A 19,224-nucleotide genomic window follows, 5' to 3' on the forward strand; every position below is an offset into this window, starting at 1 on the left:
AGTAAGTGTAGTCAAACTACAGCTACAGGCCATGCCAAAAGAGTTGAAAAGAAAGGCTCTTAATGAGGAAAAGAAGGGTTCAATCGTAGCTTTACTGGCAGAGGGATACAGTGAGCGTCAGGTTGCTTCTATCTTGAAAATTTCAAAAACTACGGTTCATAAGAACAAATTCAAGCTACAAACACATAGAACAACAACAGCTACAGACTGCCAGAGGTCAGAAATGATTCTCTACTGACTGTGACGATCACCACCTCATTAAAATGTCACTTAACAACTGTAAGATGATGTCAAGTGACCTACAAACAGATTGGCATGCAGCAACTGGGGTGAATTGCGCAGCGAGGATGGTTCGAAATAGGCTTTTGGGGGCAGGGCTAAAGTCATGCAAAGCTAGAAAAAAGTCTTTCATCAATGAGAAGCAAAGAAGAGCCACACTGAAGTTTGCAAAACACCATAATGATTGGACCATAGAGGACTGGAGTAAGGTCATCTTCTCTGATGGGTGCAATTTTCAGCTTTGTCCAACCCCTGGTCATGTAATGATTAGATGGAGACCTGGAGAGGCCTACAAGCTGGAGTGTCTCGCACCCACTGTGAAATTTGGTGCAGGATCGGTGATGATCTGCGGTTGCTTCAGCAAAGCTGGAATCGGGCAGATTTGTCTTTGTGAAGGACACATGAATCAAGCCACTTACAAAACTGTGTTGGAAGAAAACTTGCTTCCTTCTGCTCTGACAATGTTCCCCAACTCTGATGATTGTTTTTTTCAACAGGACAATACTCCATGTCACACAGCCAGGTCAATCAAAGTGTGGATGAGGGACCACAAGATCAAGACACTATCATGGCCAGCTCAATATCCAGAACTGAACCCCACTGAAAACCTCTGGAATGTGATCAAGGGGAAGATAGATGGTCACAAGCCATCAAACAAAGCCGAGCTCCTGGAATTTCTGTGCTAGGAGTGGCGTAAAGCTACCCATCAGCAATGTGAAAGACTGGTGGAAAGCATGCCAAGACACATGAAAGCTGTCATTAAAAATCATGGTTATTCCGCCAAATATTGATTTCTTGACTCATCCTAAATTGAAATTAGTACTGTGTTGTTTCAAAATGAATATGAGCTTTTTTTTTCTTTGCAATATTTGTGGCATGAGATTTCTATAATTGTTTTGTTATTTTGACCATTAGTCAAAAGAGCAGAGTCATCAGAACAGAGAACTGTTGGGTCTGGACCTTAAGTCTAATGAGCATCTGTGATAACCCTGTTGAAGACTCCTAGTCTTAAATACCATTTAGAAATATACATAACTTATATAAGGGAGAATTGGGCTCATTAAATTAACATGTAAAAGTCTAGCAATACTACCTTTAAGAACTTTTAAAGGTTAGCTTTCTCTTGCTAGTTTGCTTTTGCTGGATGGATTTGCTCTGAATTGAATGCAGGTGCATAGTTCTCATAAGAGCTACCATATGTAGCATTATCAGTTTACATACACATACTGCCATAGCATTATATGTATAAGATAAGAGCATCTGTGAAATTTTGAAAAATGTAAATAGCACCAAACAAAAATGAATGTATTCCTGAAACCTCAGATAATCCAATACTGAACTCTAGCCCACGTGAACCTAGAGCAGTATAGCGAAAACTGCAGAGGCTGGAATCCTTTACCCTACTTCAGAAGACTGAATTAAACTCACTGATCTCCTCTTTACTAAGTCTAAAATCTACACATTAACACAAAGAGGTGCTAATCAGTTTTTGTTGTCACCCAACTGTATCAACCAAATCAGAAGGCAAACAGGCTCCATGAGACTGAATAGTGTGTAAAGGACTGAAGACAAAATGATGAAGAACTTTCTCTTAGTGAAATTGGAAGTGGTCAGTGCTCAATTTGAGGCAAAGCAAATCTACCTGCTAAGAAACTCACCAAGTGTCACCTCATCCATGTGAACTGCAGCTTGCCTGAAAAAAATGGAAGATGACATGTCTCACACACAAATTAAACATCTACAGTACCTAAAATCACCATGTGGAAGTGCTAAAATAGGCCTGAATGGAGCACAGGATGTGAGTTTCTCCTGATCTAATTTGAGGAGTATTAGAATGATTTGCCTGCGGTCTGAACATAGCCTTTGACTTTCCAAACTGAATAAGGAAGCCTGTCAAGTCAAATACTATGTTCAGACTATAGGCAAATCAGATTTGCTTCTCAAATCAGAACTTTTGAAATGATTATCCACACTGTGTTCTTTTCAAGTGATCAGATTGGGTTTGTACCCTGATGTAGGTTAATTTAGATTTTTTTTACTTTGGCACTGCATGCACGACCTCTGGAAACACATTTTCATACTGTGACATATTTCATGGTAAATGGCGCATAATGCTTTTGCATGAATTTTGATGCTCTTCTCGAATCCCATTTTCTGCTCACCAGGGAGACATGTACCAGAAGAAAGGGAGGCTCCTCCTGAATCAGCTGTGGTGTCCAGTGGGGGAGTTGTCTTTATAGAAATGGCTTGAAGCTCAGCAACTGGGCTTCAATCCTGATGAAATAAAAATCATATTCATATGCAAGGCTTTTGGTGCATCAATCCCAAATTCAAGTGCACTTGTGAGCCTTCAGAGCACAGCAACATGCTTGTAGACTGCTTTTTGCTAAATGGGTAGACAGACTTCTGAAATGGATACTGCTTTTTTTTTTTTTTAATATAAATAGGTTGGCAGGGCCTTCATTTAACATGCTGCAGTAGTCTAATTTGAATGCTAAGAATAATACTGGTGTATGGCTAGACTTTGATATTGTACATGGCATCTCCCTGAAAAAGCTGTATCTGGTCCCTAATCTTCCTATTTCAGCTGTACAAACACAATGTGTATAAGCACCACAAGGGAGAGCTGCAACATCCAGCTCAATTCTTAAGCCCAGTTTGTTCTCCTATTTACTAAATGTAGTGCACAAGGGAATAAAATGGCCTTTAATCCTTCAATAAAAGGGCAAGTGACAGTCCTTGTAATGAAATGCCGATTTTAATTATGCCTAGTTTGAGGTAAATTGTAGACATGAGTTTTAACTCTGAGGGTTATTGAGCATGTTTGACAACTCTACACTCTCCTTTTTTGTCAAAATGGAATCATGTTCTAATAGGGCAAATGTGAATTGCAACATAATCTCCCCAGACTGAACTATGGTTACAAAGTACTTTATTACAACCCCCCCTGACCCTTGCTAAAGCCTGATCACAAAGGCTCAAATATGATTAGCTGGATGTAAAAGCAGTTTATGGATAGCATCACCAAGCTCCACCCTACTTGGCTACTACAGAGAAGCCAATGTTCTATTAGGAAACTGCATACAGCTATGGGTGCTAAGAGACTACAGGAACAAAGCTCCACTCAAGAGGAATGAGCTATGCTCTGTTACTAATAGACATAACGGTGTCTGCTTCATTACCTCGTACACTCAACACTTGCTATGCTCAATTTGAGGCAAAGCATATCTACCTGCTAAGAGACTTACCAAGTGTCACCTCATCCATGTGAACTGCAGCTTGCCTGAAAAAAATGGAAGATGACATGTCTCACACACTAATTTAACATCTACAGTACCTAAAATCACCATGTGGAAGTGCTAAAATAGGCCTGAATGGAGCACAGGATGTGAGTTTCTCCTGATCTAATTTGAGGAGTATTAGAATGATTTGCCTGCGGTCTGAACATAGCCTTTGACTTTCCAAACTGAATAAGGAAGCCTGTCAAGTCAAATACTATGTTCAGACTATAGGCAAATCAGATTTGCTTCTCAAATCAGAACTTTTGAAATGATTATCCACACTGTTCTTTTCAAGTGATCAGATTGGATTTGTACCCTGATGTAGGTTAATTTAGATTTTTTTTTACTTTGGCACTGCATGCACGACCTCTGGAAACACATTTTCATACTGTGACATATTTCATGGTAAATGGTGCATAATGCTTTTGCATGAATTTTGATGCTCTTCTCGAATCCCAGCACTTTCATCACTCTGGAAATGACATCAGTAGTGTTTGAAATATTGTAAGTGATGCAGCTTTGAAGTCTAATGTGAGTGGGCAGTGCTGGCTCAGTGGTTAAAGTACTTGACTTGTAATCAAAAGGATGCCAGTTCAAGCACCACCACTGCCAGGTTGCCACTGTTGGGCCCCTGAGCAACACCCTTAACTCACAGTTGCTCAAGATGTATTCAGCCATAATTGTAAGTTGCTTTGGATAAAAGCATCAGGTAAATGCCCTCAACATCTGAAACATTAACTTATGGTAGTATATTCCTCTCTGTTCTACCTACCTTCCCTCTCCTTGGAAGGCTCTTGGAGTCCTGTTGATGTTATACAGCCTCTGGCATTCCAGGATCCATGTATGAGGCATTGGATCATAGGCATTCTTGTAGTCAATCCAGGTAGTGCATGGGTTTTTCTACCTGGTCTTATAGTCTCAAGGGACTATTTAATCCATCATCTGTTTTCATGCTGTTACCTTGCCACCAAAAGTACACTTTGGATGCAGGATACTGTATCTTGTTTATGTTCAAGTATCACCATTGCTGTGGTGTACATTAGCGGGTTGGTGTCAGTGATGGAAACAGTAGTAATTATCCATAGTGCTACATTCACATCTTTCAGAAACCTTTCAGGTAATTCACCCAGTCTTGGTAATTTGCTATGATTGGTGGCCAGCTAAGCAAGGATCTTCAATCTCGGGTCAGCAGCTTTGATGTTGGGCTTGGTGTATTGGGTCTTCCCCCTACAATCTTGGCTAGACTGTGGCACTGTATACGAAAGGCCAGAGCTGTCTTTTCTTCCTAAAACAAACATGTATAATAAGATGATATGTTTTTATTAGTTGAATGTGCCCAGTGTCCTCTGCTATGCAGTGGTCTGCTGAGGCAGCTAAACATCTGTATAAGCTGATTGGGAAACCCAGCTCTATCAGAGGACTGACGTGGACAGTAACAGAGTGGAGGTTGGTGGACTGATTCCATCAAGGTGCTCTAGGAAGCATTACTGGAGCTCTTTTCTGCCAGCTGCTATTTGGCTCCACAACACCTCCCCCCAACACAATACTCCAAGCCTCACAGAATGAACAATACGCAGCAAACAGGCCATAAAGCATATAAACAATAAAAATCTTTAATACACACAGCACTGTTGTACCCTTGAAAAGGGAACATAATAAATGAGTAGTTTCCCATCGACATCTATATTGTGATTTATAAGAATTTCTCCTACTGGCCATTGACCCTTATAAGCAACTGAATGCACATATTTTCAACCATATCAAGGAGTACATGACATAATTTTTCAGTAAAAATGGATAAGTCTACTGAAATAAATTATACCCAATATGAATTGCAATTTATTTACCTGACAAAAATAAAAGGAGAAAAGTTGTAGGGGGAAAAGGTGCAGAGCAGGGGTAGGCTTGTTTGAAACATTAGAAACTGGGTCTCCATCTGTAGAATATCTCTTGATGCAATGCCAACCCTTTCATCAACTAGATTTAAGAAAATTTTATCTAGATATAATTGACCGTGATTATATAACTCTCTCCAATGATACTACCAACACATTACATTTCCAAAGTTAGAGGAACATGTACATGAAAAAACAACCCTCCATTCGGTATTGCTTTTATCACCTCCAGGATGGACTACTGAAATAAACCAGTTTCCAGTGCTGAGGTCCTTGATAAACAAAGGCACATGCCAGACTTTTTGAGATTCCAAACTGAATTAAGAGAACAGTCCAAACAAAGTTACTACTAATGTGTGAATGCAACAAACATGATGACACATGGCTGGAACCTAATTGATGGCTTAGCAAGTAAGAAGAGGGATTGTTCAGTGGTGGCATTTTTCCAGACAAAAAACAACTTAAAACTCTTTCATAGCTTTGGAGATAAAGAAGGCTTTTTAGAAACTCTTACAAAACTGGCATTCTTAGAGCTATAAATATTATATGTAAAGCTGAGTGTAAATCACTGAGATTAATCGGTTTTGAATAGAAGTGTGAACATGGAACGCAGTTCATGATTGCACACAGCTGGTACATTATTAACAGATAATAAAGTAGAAGGAGGGCTGTTCAGAATCAGGAGAAAAGGCACAATTAAAAAAGGTCACTGTGGAGAAAAAAAGGTTACTTGCAGGTTTCTGCAATTTTGATACCATGGCAAGAGTCTGGGTCACTATTGCACTTGTGGGGCTTTGTGTTTTCTTAACATGTTGGTGTAGTGAAGCTGCATCCACAGGGAGTTTACAAGGGTCTAAACAACTACTCCTGAATTCTCAGTTACTGCAGCTACATGTTCCTCAGGTTTATGGCCAACAGCAACAGTTGACCACAAATGGGCCTTCTCAGAAATGTAATGTAGCTGGGTCTGTCAAGATTGCTTGTGGTGAACCTGGTTTAAATGCTACCCATTGTGAAGCTATAAACTGCTGTTTTGATGGGCAGTACTGCTATTATGGAAGAACAGGTAAGGCTTTGCTTCAACTGCACCTTGCTACTTTTGAAACTGTGAACTAAGCTTGTCTGGTTTTCTCCTTGATGCCAGTGACTGTCCAGTGCACAAGGGATGGCCAGTTTGTGTTGGTGGTGGCCAAGGATGCAACACTACCCAGACTGAGCCTGGATTCAGTCAGCCTGTTGGGAGAAAATGGACCCTGTGGTCCAGTTGACTCAAATGCAGCGTTTGCCATTTACCAGTTTCCTGTAACTGCCTGTGGGACCCATGTGATGGTTGGTTGGTGCTTGAGGCTTCTATTTTGGGTTGGATATGTAATTAATGTAACATGTTAATGCTGCTTCACTACCCCCCCCCCCCCCTCCTTCCAGGAGCTGGGTGCACATCTGGTTTATGAGAACAAGATGACCTCTTCCTATGAGGTTGGGATGGGGCCCCTTGGAGCCATCACAAGAGACAGCTACTATGAGTGAGTTGACCATGACTTACTTGCATGGCACAGGTTCATGTGGGGTTTGTGCTGATCACCTTGTATTTCTCTTGCAAGGCTCTACTTCCAGTGTAGATATTATGCCATGAGCATTGGGGCGCTGACCATTCGGCATTATGCCAACGATCCTCCTCTACCTGTAGTTGCTCCTGGACCCCTCAGGGTAGAACTAAGAATAGGAAATGGTCAGTGTGCCACAAAGGGGTGTGTGGAAGGTGAGGTATCTTGATTCTGGATACTACATTATTTTAGCTTTTGAAGGCCTTCTAAACAACTGTGCTTGTTTACCAACAGTACAGGCAGCCTACACTTCCTACTACAAGGACACAGATTACCCTGTAGTTAAGGTGCTGAGGGAGCCGGTCTATGTGGAAGTGCGCATCCTGGAGAGGTCTGACCCAAATATTGTCCTGACTCTGGGACACTGCTGGGCAACCTCTTCCCCTAACCCCTTCAGCGTTCCCCAGTGGGACCTTCTAGTGAATGGGTAGGTTCTAATATTGTCTACCGTGTGTAATCCAGTATTCCAGTACAGGCTGAGGCTGACCTGCTGTATTCCAAAGGTGCCCCTACAAGGATGACCGCTACCTGACTACTCTGGTTCCAGTTGAGAGGTCTCCTGCGGTTCCGTTCCCTACCCATTACAAGCGCTTTGTCCTCAAGATGTTCGCCTTTGTGGATACTACCTCTATGGCTCCTTTGCACAACCAGGTAATGGCTTGATGCTTCCATTTCTACAAGCCAATGATTGGCCCTTGCTTAGCTTTTACTTTGTTCCTAGGTCTACATCCACTGCAGTACAGCTGTGTGCCATCCAAGTGCAACAGAGACCTGTGAACCAAGCTGCAGCAGACAAAGTAAGTAGAATCCTCAGTGCAGGTCCCTTGTCTCCTCCTTGACATGGACTGAATGGGTTTCCTTTCTCCTTTTCTGCTCACCAGGGAGACATGTACCAGAAGAAAGGGAGGCTCCTCCTGAATCAGCTGTGGTGTCCAGTGGGGGAGTTGTCTTTATAGAAATGGCTTGAAGCTCAGCAACTGGGCTTCAATCCTGATGAAATAAAAATCATATTCATATGCAAGGCTTTTGGTGCATCAATCCCAAATTCAAGTGCACTTGTGAGCCTTCAGAGCACAGCAACATGCTTGTAGACTGCTTTTTGCTAAATGGGTAGACAGACTTCTGAAATGGATACTGCTTTTTTTTTTTTTAAATATAAATAGGTTGGCAGGGCCTTCATTTAACATGCTGTAGTAGTCTAATTTGAATGCTAAGAATAATACTGGTGTATGGCTAGACTTTGATATTGTACATGGCATCTCCCTGAAAAAGCTGTATCTGGTCCCTAATCTTCCTATTTCAGCTGTACAAACACAATGTGTATAAGCACCACAAGGGAGAGCTGCAACATCCAGCTCAATTCTTAAGCCCAGTTTGTTCTCCTATTTACTAAATGTAGTGCACAAGGGAATAAAATGGCCTTTAATCCTTCAATAAAAGGGCAAGTGACAGTCCTTGTAATGAAATGCCGATTTTAATTATGCCTAGTTTGAGGTAAATTGTAGACATGAGTTTTAACTCTGAGGGTTATTGAGCATGTTTGACAACTCTACACTCTCCTTTTTTGTCAAAATGGAATCATGTTCTAATAGGGCAAATGTGAATTGCAACATAATCTCCCCAGACTGAACTATGGTTACAAAGTACTTTATTACAACCCCCCCTGACCCTTGCTAAAGCCTGATCACAAAGGCTCAAATATGATTAGCTGGATGTAAAAGCAGTTTATGGATAGCATCACCAAGCTCCACCCTACTTGGCTACTACAGAGAAGCCAATGTTCTATTAGGAAACTGCATACAGCTATGGGTGCTAAGAGACTACAGGAACAAAGCTCCACTCAAGAGGAATGAGCTATGCTCTGTTACTAATAGACATAACGGTGTCTGCTTCATTACCTCGTACACTCAACACTTGCTATGCTCAATTTGAGGCAAAGCATATCTACCTGCTAAGAGACTTACCAAGTGTCACCTCATCCATGTGAACTGCAGCTTGCCTGAAAAAAATGGAAGATGACATGTCTCACACACTAATTTAACATCTACAGTACCTAAAATCACCATGTGGAAGTGCTAAAATAGGCCTGAATGGAGCACAGGATGTGAGTTTCTCCTGATCTAATTTGAGGAGTATTAGAATGATTTGCCTGCGGTCTGAACATAGCCTTTGACTTTCCAAACTGAATAAGGAAGCCTGTCAAGTCAAATACTATGTTCAGACTATAGGCAAATCAGATTTGCTTCTCAAATCAGAACTTTTGAAATGATTATCCACACTGTTCTTTTCAAGTGATCAGATTGGATTTGTACCCTGATGTAGGTTAATTTAGATTTTTTTTTACTTTGGCACTGCATGCACGACCTCTGGAAACACATTTTCATACTGTGACATATTTCATGGTAAATGGTGCATAATGCTTTTGCATGAATTTTGATGCTCTTCTCGAATCCCAGCACTTTCATCACTCTGGAAATGACATCAGTAGTGTTTGAAATATTGTAAGTGATGCAGCTTTGAAGTCTAATGTGAGTGGGCAGTGCTGGCTCAGTGGTTAAAGTACTTGACTTGTAATCAAAAGGATGCCAGTTCAAGCACCACCACTGCCAGGTTGCCACTGTTGGGCCCCTGAGCAACACCCTTAACTCACAGTTGCTCAAGATGTATTCAGCCATAATTGTAAGTTGCTTTGGATAAAAGCATCAGGTAAATGCCCTCAACATCTGAAACATTAACTTATGGTAGTATATTCCTCTCTGTTCTACCTACCTTCCCTCTCCTTGGAAGGCTCTTGGAGTCCTGTTGATGTTATACAGCCTCTGGCATTCCAGGATCCATGTATGAGGCATTGGATCATAGGCATTCTTGTAGTCAATCCAGGTAGTGCATGGGTTTTTCTACCTGGTCTTATAGTCTCAAGGGACTATTTAATCCATCATCTGTTTTCATGCTGTTACCTTGCCACCAAAAGTACACTTTGGATGCAGGATACTGTATCTTGTTTATGTTCAAGTATCACCATTGCTGTGGTGTACATTAGCGGGTTGGTGTCAGTGATGGAAACAGTAGTAATTATCCATAGTGCTACATTCACATCTTTCAGAAACCTTTCAGGTAATTCACCCAGTCTTGGTAATTTGCTATGATTGGTGGCCAGCTAAGCAAGGATCTTCAATCTCGGGTCAGCAGCTTTGATGTTGGGCTTGGTGTATTGGGTCTTCCCCCTACAATCTTGGCTAGACTGTGGCACTGTATACGAAAGGCCAGAGCTGTCTTTTCTTCCTAAAACAAACATGTATAATAAGATGATATGTTTTTATTAGTTGAATGTGCCCAGTGTCCTCTGCTATGCAGTGGTCTGCTGAGGCAGCTAAACATCTGTATAAGCTGATTGGGAAACCCAGCTCTATCAGAGGACTGACGTGGACAGTAACAGAGTGGAGATTGGTGGACTGATTCCATCAAGGTGCTCTAGGAAGCATTACTGGAGCTCTTTTCTGCCAGCTGCTATTTGGCTCCACAACACCTCCCCCCAACACAATACTCCCAGCCTCACAGAATGAACAATACGCAGCAAACAGGCCATAAAGCATATAAACAATAAAAATCTTTAATACACACAGCACTGTTGTACCCTTGAAAAGGGAACATAATAAATGAGTAGTTTCCCATCGACATCTATATTGTGATTTATAAGAATTTCTCCTACTGGCCATTGACCCTTATAAGCAACTGAATGCACATATTTTCAACCATATCAAGGAGTACATGACATAATTTTTCAGTAAAAATGGATAAGTCTACTGAAATAAATTATACCCAATATGAATTGCAATTTATTTACCTGACAAAAATAAAAGGAGAAAAGTTGTAGGGGGAAAAGGTGCAGAGCAGGGGTAGGCTTGTTTGAAACATTAGAAACTGGGTCTCCATCTGTAGAATATCTCTTGATGCAATGCCAACCCTTTCATCAACTAGATTTAAGAAAATTTTATCTAGATATAATTGACCGTGATTATATAACTCTCTCCAATGATACTACCAACACATTACATTTCCAAAGTTAGAGGAACATGTACATGAAAAAACAACCCTCCATTCGGTATTGCTTTTATCACCTCCAGGATGGACTACTGAAATAAACCAGTTTCCAGTGCTGAGGTCCTTGATAAACAAAGGCACATGCCAGACTTTTTGAGATTCCAAACTGAATTAAGAGAACAGTCCAAACAAAGTTACTACTAATGTGTGAATGCAACAAACATGATGACACATGGCTGGAACCTAATTGATGGCTTAGCAAGTAAGAAGAGGGATTGTTCAGTGGTGGCATTTTTCCAGACAAAAAACAACTTAAAACTCTTTCATAGCTTTGGAGATAAAGAAGGCTTTTTAGAAACTCTTACAAAACTGGCATTCTTAGAGCTATAAATATTATATGTAAAGCTGAGTGTAAATCACTGAGATTAATCGGTTTTGAATAGAAGTGTGAACATGGAACGCAGTTCATGATTGCACACAGCTGGTACATTATTAACAGATAATAAAGTAGAAGGAGGGCTGTTCAGAATCAGGAGAAAAGGCACAATTAAAAAAGGTCACTGTGGAGAAAAAAAAGGTTACTTGCAGGTTTCTGCAATTTTGATACCATGGCAAGAGTCTGGGTCACTATTGCACTTGTGGGGCTTTGTGTTTTCTTAACATGTTGGTGTAGTGAAGCTGCATCCACAGGGAGTTTACAAGGTTCTAAACAACTACTCCTGAATTCTCAGTTACTGCAGCTACATGTTCCTCAGGTTTATGGCCAACAGCAACAGTTGACCACAAATGGGCCTTCTCAGAAATGTAATGTAGCTGGGTCTGTCAAGATTGCTTGTGGTGAACCTGGTTTAAATGCTACCCATTGTGAAGCTATAAACTGCTGTTTTGATGGGCAGTACTGCTATTATGGAAGAACAGGTAAGGCTTTGCTTCAACTGCACCTTGCTACTTTTGAAACTGTGAACTAAGCTTGTCTGGTTTTCTCCTTGATGCCAGTGACTGTCCAGTGCACAAGGGATGGCCAGTTTGTGTTGGTGGTGGCCAAGGATGCAACACTACCCAGACTGAGCCTGGATTCAGTCAGCATGTTGGGAGAAAATGGACCCTGTGGTCCAGTTGACTCAAATGCAGCGTTTGCCATTTACCAGTTTCCTGTAACTGCCTGTGGGACCCATGTGATGGTTGGTTGGTGCTTGAGGCTTCTATTTTGGGTTGGATATGTAATTAATGTAACATGTTAATGCTGCTTCACTACCCCCCCCCCCCCTCCTTCCAGGAGCTGGGTGCACATCTGGTTTATGAGAACAAGATGACCTCTTCCTATGAGGTTGGGATGGGGCCCCTTGGAGCCATCACAAGAGACAGCTACTATGAGTGAGTTGACCATGACTTACTTGCATGGCACAGGTTCATGTGGGGTTTGTGCTGATCACCTTGTATTTCTCTTGCAAGGCTCTACTTCCAGTGTAGATATTATGCCATGAGCATTGGGGCGCTGACCATTCGGCATTATGCCAACGATCCTCCTCTACCTGTAGTTGCTCCTGGACCCCTCAGGGTAGAACTAAGAATAGGAAATGGTCAGTGTGCCACAAAGGGGTGTGTGGAAGGTGAGGTATCTTGATTCTGGATACTACATTATTTTAGCTTTTGAAGGCCTTCTAAACAACTGTGCTTGTTTACCAACAGTACAGGCAGCCTACACTTCCTACTACAAGGACACAGATTACCCTGTAGTTAAGGTGCTGAGGGAGCCGGTCTATGTGGAAGTGCGCATCCTGGAGAGGTCTGACCCAAATATTGTCCTGACTCTGGGACACTGCTGGGCAACCTCTTCCCCTAACCCCTTCAGCGTTCCCCAGTGGGACCTTCTAGTGAATGGGTAGGTTCTAATATTGTCTACCGTGTGTAATCCAGTATTCCAGTACAGGCTGAGGCTGACCTGCTGTATTCCAAAGGTGCCCCTACAAGGATGACCGCTACCTGACTACTCTGGTTCCAGTTGAGAGGTCTCCTGCGGTTCCGTTCCCTACCCATTACAAGCGCTTTGTCCTCAAGATGTTCGCCTTTGTGGATACTACCTCTATGGCTCCTTTGCACAACCAGGTAATGGCTTGATGCTTCCATTTCTACAAGCCAATGATTGGCCCTTGCTTAGCTTTTACTTTGTTCCTAGGTCTACATCCACTGCAGTACAGCTGTGTGCCATCCAAGTGCAACAGAGACCTGTGAACCAAGCTGCAGCAGACAAAGTAAGTAGAATCCTCAGTGCAGGTCCCTTGTCTCCTCCTTGACATGGACTGAATGGGTTTCCTTTCTCCTTTTCTGCTCACCAGGGAGACATGTACCAGAAGAAAGGGAGGCTCCTCCTGAATCAGCTGTGGTGTCCAGTGGGGGAGTTGTCTTTATAGAAATGGCTTGAAGCTCAGCAACTGGGCTTCAATCCTGATGAAATAAAAATCATATTCATATGCAAGGCTTTTGGTGCATCAATCCCAAATTCAAGTGCACTTGTGAGCCTTCAGAGCACAGCAACATGCTTGTAGACTGCTTTTTGCTAAATGGGTAGACAGACTTCTGAAATGGATACTGCTTTTTTTTTTTTTAAATATAAATAGGTTGGCAGGGCCTTCATTTAACATGCTGTAGTAGTCTAATTTGAATGCTAAGAATAATACTGGTGTATGGCTAGACTTTGATATTGTACATGGCATCTCCCTGAAAAAGCTGTATCTGGTCCCTAATCTTCCTATTTCAGCTGTACAAACACAATGTGTATAAGCACCACAAGGGAGAGCTACAACATCCAGCTCAATTCTTAAGCCCAGTTTGTTCTCCTATTTACTAAATGTAGTGCACAAGGGAATAAAATGGCCTTTAATCCTTCAATAAAAGGGCAAGTGACAGTCCTTGTAATGAAATGCCGATTTTAATTATGCCTAGTTTGAGGTAAATTGTAGACATGAGTTTTAACTCTGAGGGTTATTGAGCATGTTTGACAACTCTACACTCTCCTTTTTTGTCAAAATGGAATCATGTTCTAATAGGGCAAATGTGAATTGCAACATAATCTCCCCAGACTGAACTATGGTTACAAAGTACTTTATTACAACCCCCCCTGACCCTTGCTAAAGCCTGATCACAAAGGCTCAAATATGATTAGCTGGATGTAAAAGCAGTTTATGGATAGCATCACCAAGCTCCACCCTACTTGGCTACTACAGAGAAGCCAATGTTCTATTAGGAAACTGCATACAGCTATGGGTGCTAAGAGACTACAGGAACAAAGCTCCACTCAAGAGGAATGAGCTATGCTCTGTTACTAATAGACATAACGGTGTCTGCTTCATTACCTCGTACACTCAACACTTGCTATGCTCAATTTGAGGCAAAGCATATCTACCTGCTAAGAGACTTACCAAGTGTCACCTCATCCATGTGAACTGCAGCTTGCCTGAAAAAAATGGAAGATGACATGTCTCACACACTAATTTAACATCTACAGTACCTAAAATCACCATGTGGAAGTGCTAAAATAGGCCTGAATGGAGCACAGGATGTAAGTTTCTCCTGATCTAATTTGAGGAGTATTAGAATGATTTGCCTGCGGTCTGAACATAGCCTTTGACTTTCCAAACTGAATAAGGAAGCCTGTCAAGTCAAATACTATGTTCAGACTATAGGCAAATCAGATTTGCTTCTCAAATCAGAACTTTTGAAATGATTATCCACACTGTTCTTTTCAAGTGATCAGATTGGATTTGTACCCTGATGTAGGTTAATTTAGATTTTTTTTTTACTTTGGCACTGCATGCACGACCTCTGGAAACACATTTTCATACTGTGACATATTTCATGGTAAATGGTGCATAATGCTTTTGCATGAATTTTGATGCTCTTCTCGAATCCCAGCACTTTCATCACTCTGGAAATGACATCAGTAGTGTTTGAAATATTGTAAGTGATGCAGCTTTGAAGTCTAATGTGAGTGGGCAGTGCTGGCTCAGTGGTTAAAGTACTTGACTTGTAATCAAAAGGATGCCAGTTCAAGCACCACCACTGCCAGGTTGCCACTGTTGGGCCCCTGAGCAACACCCTTAACTCACAGTTGCTCAAGATGTATTCAGCCATAATTGTAAGTTGCTTTGGATAAAAGCATCAGGTAAATGCCCTCAACATCTGAAACATTAACTTATGGTAGTATATTCCTCTCTGTTCTACCTACCTTCCCTCTCCTTGGAAGGCTCTTGGAGTCCTGTTGATGTTATACAGCCTCTGGCATTCCAGGATCCATGTATGAGGCATTGGATCATAGGCATTCTTGTAGTCAATCCAGGTAGTGCATGGGTTTTTCTACCTGGTCTTATAGTCTCAAGGGACTATTTAATCCATCATCTGTTTTCATGCTGTTACCTTGCCACCAAAAGTACACTTTGGATGCAGGATACTGTATCTTGTTTATGTTCAAGTATCACCATTGCTGTGGTGTACATTAGCGGGTTGGTGTCAGTGATGGAAACAGTAGTAATTATCCATAGTGCTACATTCACATCTTTCAGAAACCTTTCAGGTAATTCACCCAGTCTTGGTAATTTGCTATGATTGGTGGCCAGCTAAGCAAGGATCTTCAATCTCGGGTCAGCAGCTTTGATGTTGGGCTTGGTGTATTGGGTCTTCCCCCTACAATCTTGGCTAGACTGTGGCACTGTATACGAAAGGCCAGAGCTGTCTTTTCTTCCTAAAACAAACATGTATAATAAGATGATATGTTTTTATTAGTTGAATGTGCCCAGTGTCCTCTGCTATGCAGTGGTCTGCTGAGGCAGCTAAACATCTGTATAAGCTGATTGGGAAACCCAGCTCTATCAGAGGACTGACGTGGACAGTAACAGAGTGGAGGTTGGTGGACTGATTCCATCAAGGTGCTCTAGGAAGCATTACTGGAGCTCTTTTCTGCCAGCTGCTATTTGGCTCCACAACACCTCCCCCCAACACAATACTCCCAGCCTCACAGAATGAACAATACGCAGCAAACAGGCCATAAAGCATATAAACAATAAAAATCTTTAATACACACAGCACTGTTGTACCCTTGAAAAGGGAACATAATAAATGAGTAGTTTCCCATCGACATCTATATTGTGATTTATAAGAATTTCTCCTACTGGCCATTGACCCTTATAAGCAACTGAATGCACATATTTTCAACCATATCAAGGAGTACATGACATAATTTTTCAGTAAAAATGGATAAGTCTACTGAAATAAATTATACCCAATATGAATTGCAATTTATTTACCTGACAAAAATAAAAGGAGAAAAGTTGTAGGGGGAAAAGGTGCAGAGCAGGGGTAGGCTTGTTTGAAACATTAGAAACTGGGTCTCCATCTGTAGAATATCTCTTGATGCAATGCCAACCCTTTCATCAACTAGATTTAAGAAAATTTTATCTAGATATAATTGACCGTGATTATATAACTCTCTCCAATGATACTACCAACACATTACATTTCCAAAGTTAGAGGAACATGTACATGAAAAAACAACCCTCCATTCGGTATTGCTTTTATCACCTCCAGGATGGACTACTGAAATAAACCAGTTTCCAGTGCTGAGGTCCTTGATAAACAAAGGCACATGCCAGACTTTTTGAGATTCCAAACTGAATTAAGAGAACAGTCCAAACAAAGTTACTACTAATGTGTGAATGCAACAAACATGATGACACATGGCTGGAACCTAATTGATGGCTTAGCAAGTAAGAAGAGGGATTGTTCAGTGGTGGCATTTTTCCAGACAAAAAACAACTTAAAACTCTTTCATAGCTTTGGAGATAAAGAAGGCTTTTTAGAAACTCTTACAAAACTGGCATTCTTAGAGCTATAAATATTATATGTAAAGCTGAGTGTAAATCACTGAGATTAATCGGTTTTGAATAGAAGTGTGAACATGGAACGCAGTTCATGATTGCACACAGCTGGTACATTATTAACAGATAATAAAGTAGAAGGAGGGCTGTTCAGAATCAGGAGAAAAGGCACAATTAAAAAAGGTCACTGTGGAGAAAAAAAAGGTTACTTGCAGGTTTCTGCAATTTTGATACCATGGCAAGAGTCTGGGTCACTATTGCACTTGTGGGGCTTTGTGTTTTCTTAACATGTTGGTGTAGTGAAGCTGCATCCACAGGGAGTTTACAAGGGTCTAAACAACTACTCCTGAATTCTCAGTTACTGCAGCTACATGTTCCTCAGGTTTATGGCCAACAGCAACAGTTGACCACAAATGGGCCTTCTCAGAAATGTAATGTAGATGGGTCTGTCAAGATTGCTTGTGGTGAACCTGGCTTAAATGCTACCCATTGTGAAGCTATAAACTGCTGTTTTGATGGGCAGTACTGCTATTATGGAAGAACAGGTAAGGCTTTGCTTCAACTGCACCTTGCTACTTTTGAAACTGTGAACTAAGCTTGTCTGGTTTTCTCCTTGATGCCAGTGACTGTCCAGTGCACAAGGGATGGCCAGTTTGTGTTGGTGGTGGCCAAGGATGCAACACTACCCAGACTGAGCCTGGATTCAGTCAGCCTGTTGGGAGAAAATGGACCCTGTGGTCCAGTTGACTCAAATGCAGCGTTTGCCATTTACCAGTTTCCTGTAACTGCCTGTGGGACCCATGTGATGGTTGGTTGGTGCTTGAGGCTTCTATTTTGGGTTGGATATGTAATTAATGTAACATGTTAATGCTGCTTCACTACCCCCCCCCCCCCCCTCCTTCCAGGAGCTGGGTGCACATCTGGTTTATGAGAACAAGATGACCTCTTCCTATGAGGTTGGGATGGGGCCCCTTGGAGCCATCACAAGAGACAGCTACTATGAGTGAGTTGACCATGACTTACTTGCATGGCACAGGTTCATGTGGGGTTTGTGCTGATCACCTTGTATTTCTCTTGCAAGGCTCTACTTCCAGTGTGGATATTATGCCATGAGCATTGGGGCGCTGACCATTCGGCATTATGCCAACGATCCTCCTCTACCTGTAGTTGCTCCTGGACCCCTCAGGGTAGAACTAAGAATAGGAAATGGTCAGTGTGCCACAAAGGGGTGTGTGGAAGGTGAGGTATCTTGATTCTGGATACTACATTATTTTAGCTTTTGAAGGCCTTCTAAACAACTGTGCTTGTTTACCAACAGTACAGGCAGCCTACACTTCCTACTACAAGGACACAGATTACCCTGTAGTTAAGGTGCTGAGGGAGCCGGTCTATGTGGAAGTGCGCATCCTGGAGAGGTCTGACCCAAATATTGTCCTGACTCTGGGACACTGCTGGGCAACCTCTTCCCCTAACCCCTTCAGCGTTCCCCAGTGGGACCTTCTAGTGAATGGGTAGGTTCTAATATTGTCTACCGTGTGTAATCCAGTATTCCAGTACAGGCTGAGGCTGACCTGCTGTATTCCAAAGGTGCCCCTACAAGGATGACCGCTACCTGACTACTCTGGTTCCAGTTGAGAGGTCTCCTGCGGTTCCGTTCCCTACCCATTACAAGCGCTTTGTCCTCAAGATGTTCGCCTTTGTGGATACTACCTCTATGGCTCCTTTGCACAACCAGGTAATGGCTTGATGCTTCCATTTCTACAAGCCAATGATTGGCCCTTGCTTAGCTTTTACTTTGTTCCTAGGTCTACATCCACTGCAGTACAGCTGTGTGCCATCCAAGTGCAACAGAGACCTGTGAACCAAGCTGCAGCAGACAAAGTAAGTAGAATCCTCAGTGCAGGTCCCTTGTCTCCTCCTTGACATGGACTGAATGGGTTTCCTTTCTCCTTTTCTGCTCACCAGGGAGACATGTACCAGAAGAAAGGGAGGCTCCTCCTGAATCAGCTGTGGTGTCCAGTGGGGGAGTTGTCTTTATAGAAATGGCTTGAAGCTCAGCAACTGGGCTTCAATCCTGATGAAATAAAAATCATATTCATATGCAAGGCTTTTGGTGCATCAATCCCAAATTCAAGTGCACTTGTGAGCCTTCAGAGCACAGCAACATGCTTGTAGACTGCTTTTTGCTAAATGGGTAGACAGACTTCTGAAATGGATACTGCTTTTTTTTTTTTTAATATAAATAGGTTGGCAG

General features: G+C 41.9%; 3 protein-coding genes and 3 long non-coding RNA genes across 6 annotated transcripts; 3 read left to right on the top strand and 3 right to left on the bottom strand.

Moving 5' to 3' along the window:
- Positions 1–2,436: 2,436 nt before the first annotated feature.
- LOC145658765 (uncharacterized) lies at positions 2,437–5,972 on the bottom strand. The gene is made up of 3 exons (XR_014124622.1): positions 4,333–5,972; positions 3,528–3,562; positions 2,437–2,553 (listed from the first exon to the last, which is right to left on the bottom strand). It is a non-coding gene; the product is annotated as an uncharacterized LOC145658765 (long non-coding RNA).
- A 233-nt stretch (positions 5,973–6,205) lies between these two features.
- Positions 6,206–8,075, top strand: LOC118241064 (zona pellucida sperm-binding protein 1-like). The gene is made up of 8 exons (XM_035524522.2): positions 6,206–6,521; positions 6,600–6,784; positions 6,881–6,978; positions 7,057–7,214; positions 7,294–7,486; positions 7,563–7,710; positions 7,781–7,856; positions 7,941–8,075. The coding sequence occupies exons 1-8, from the start codon at positions 6,212–6,214 to the stop codon at positions 8,024–8,026; spliced, it is 1,254 nt and encodes a 417-aa protein (XP_035380415.1). The 5' UTR covers positions 6,206–6,211; the 3' UTR covers positions 8,027–8,075.
- Positions 7,694–11,751, bottom strand: LOC145658763 (uncharacterized). The gene is made up of 3 exons (XR_014124620.1): positions 9,829–11,751; positions 9,024–9,058; positions 7,694–8,049 (listed from the first exon to the last, which is right to left on the bottom strand). It is a non-coding gene; the product is annotated as an uncharacterized LOC145658763 (long non-coding RNA).
- Positions 11,613–13,571, top strand: LOC118241086 (zona pellucida sperm-binding protein 1-like). Its single transcript, XM_035524813.2, has 8 exons — positions 11,613–12,018; positions 12,097–12,281; positions 12,377–12,474; positions 12,553–12,710; positions 12,790–12,982; positions 13,059–13,206; positions 13,277–13,352; positions 13,437–13,571. The coding sequence occupies exons 1-8, from the start codon at positions 11,709–11,711 to the stop codon at positions 13,520–13,522; spliced, it is 1,254 nt and encodes a 417-aa protein (XP_035380706.1). The 5' UTR covers positions 11,613–11,708; the 3' UTR covers positions 13,523–13,571.
- On the bottom strand, positions 13,190–17,311 carry LOC145658764 (uncharacterized). Its single transcript, XR_014124621.1, has 3 exons — positions 15,326–17,311; positions 14,520–14,554; positions 13,190–13,545 (listed from the first exon to the last, which is right to left on the bottom strand). It is a non-coding gene; the product is annotated as an uncharacterized LOC145658764 (long non-coding RNA).
- LOC118241083 (zona pellucida sperm-binding protein 1-like) lies at positions 17,174–19,070 on the top strand. Its single transcript, XM_035524809.2, has 8 exons — positions 17,174–17,515; positions 17,594–17,778; positions 17,876–17,973; positions 18,052–18,209; positions 18,289–18,481; positions 18,558–18,705; positions 18,776–18,851; positions 18,936–19,070. Exons 1-8 carry the CDS (start codon positions 17,206–17,208, stop codon positions 19,019–19,021), a joined length of 1,254 nt encoding a protein of 417 aa, XP_035380702.1. The 5' UTR covers positions 17,174–17,205; the 3' UTR covers positions 19,022–19,070.
- Positions 19,071–19,224: the final 154 nt, after the last annotated feature.

Source organism: Electrophorus electricus, chromosome 7 (genome assembly GCF_041902795.1).
Source record: "Electrophorus electricus isolate QZ-2024a chromosome 7, ASM4190279v1, whole genome shotgun sequence".
NCBI classification, from domain to species: domain Eukaryota; kingdom Metazoa; phylum Chordata; class Actinopteri; order Gymnotiformes; family Gymnotidae; genus Electrophorus; species Electrophorus electricus.

Excerpts from the sequence above, each read along its gene's own strand:
- LOC118241064 (XM_035524522.2), top strand. The coding sequence starts at position 6,212 with ATGGCAAGAGTCTGGGTCACTATTGCACTTGTGGGGCTTTGTGTTTTC. Across the intron at positions 6,785-6,880 it reads CCTGTGGGACCCATGTGATG|GAGCTGGGTGCACATCTGGT; the intron begins GTTGGTTGGTGC and ends CCCTCCTTCCAG. Across the intron at positions 7,487-7,562 it reads TGGGACCTTCTAGTGAATGG|GTGCCCCTACAAGGATGACC; the intron begins GTAGGTTCTAAT and ends TGTATTCCAAAG.
- LOC118241086 (XM_035524813.2), top strand. The coding sequence starts at position 11,709 with ATGGCAAGAGTCTGGGTCACTATTGCACTTGTGGGGCTTTGTGTTTTC. Across the intron at positions 12,019-12,096 it reads CTGCTATTATGGAAGAACAG|TGACTGTCCAGTGCACAAGG; the intron begins GTAAGGCTTTGC and ends CCTTGATGCCAG. Across the intron at positions 13,207-13,276 it reads TGGCTCCTTTGCACAACCAG|GTCTACATCCACTGCAGTAC; the intron begins GTAATGGCTTGA and ends CTTTGTTCCTAG.
- LOC118241083 (XM_035524809.2), top strand. The coding sequence starts at position 17,206 with ATGGCAAGAGTCTGGGTCACTATTGCACTTGTGGGGCTTTGTGTTTTC. Across the intron at positions 17,516-17,593 it reads CTGCTATTATGGAAGAACAG|TGACTGTCCAGTGCACAAGG; the intron begins GTAAGGCTTTGC and ends CCTTGATGCCAG. Across the intron at positions 18,210-18,288 it reads CACAAAGGGGTGTGTGGAAG|TACAGGCAGCCTACACTTCC; the intron begins GTGAGGTATCTT and ends GTTTACCAACAG.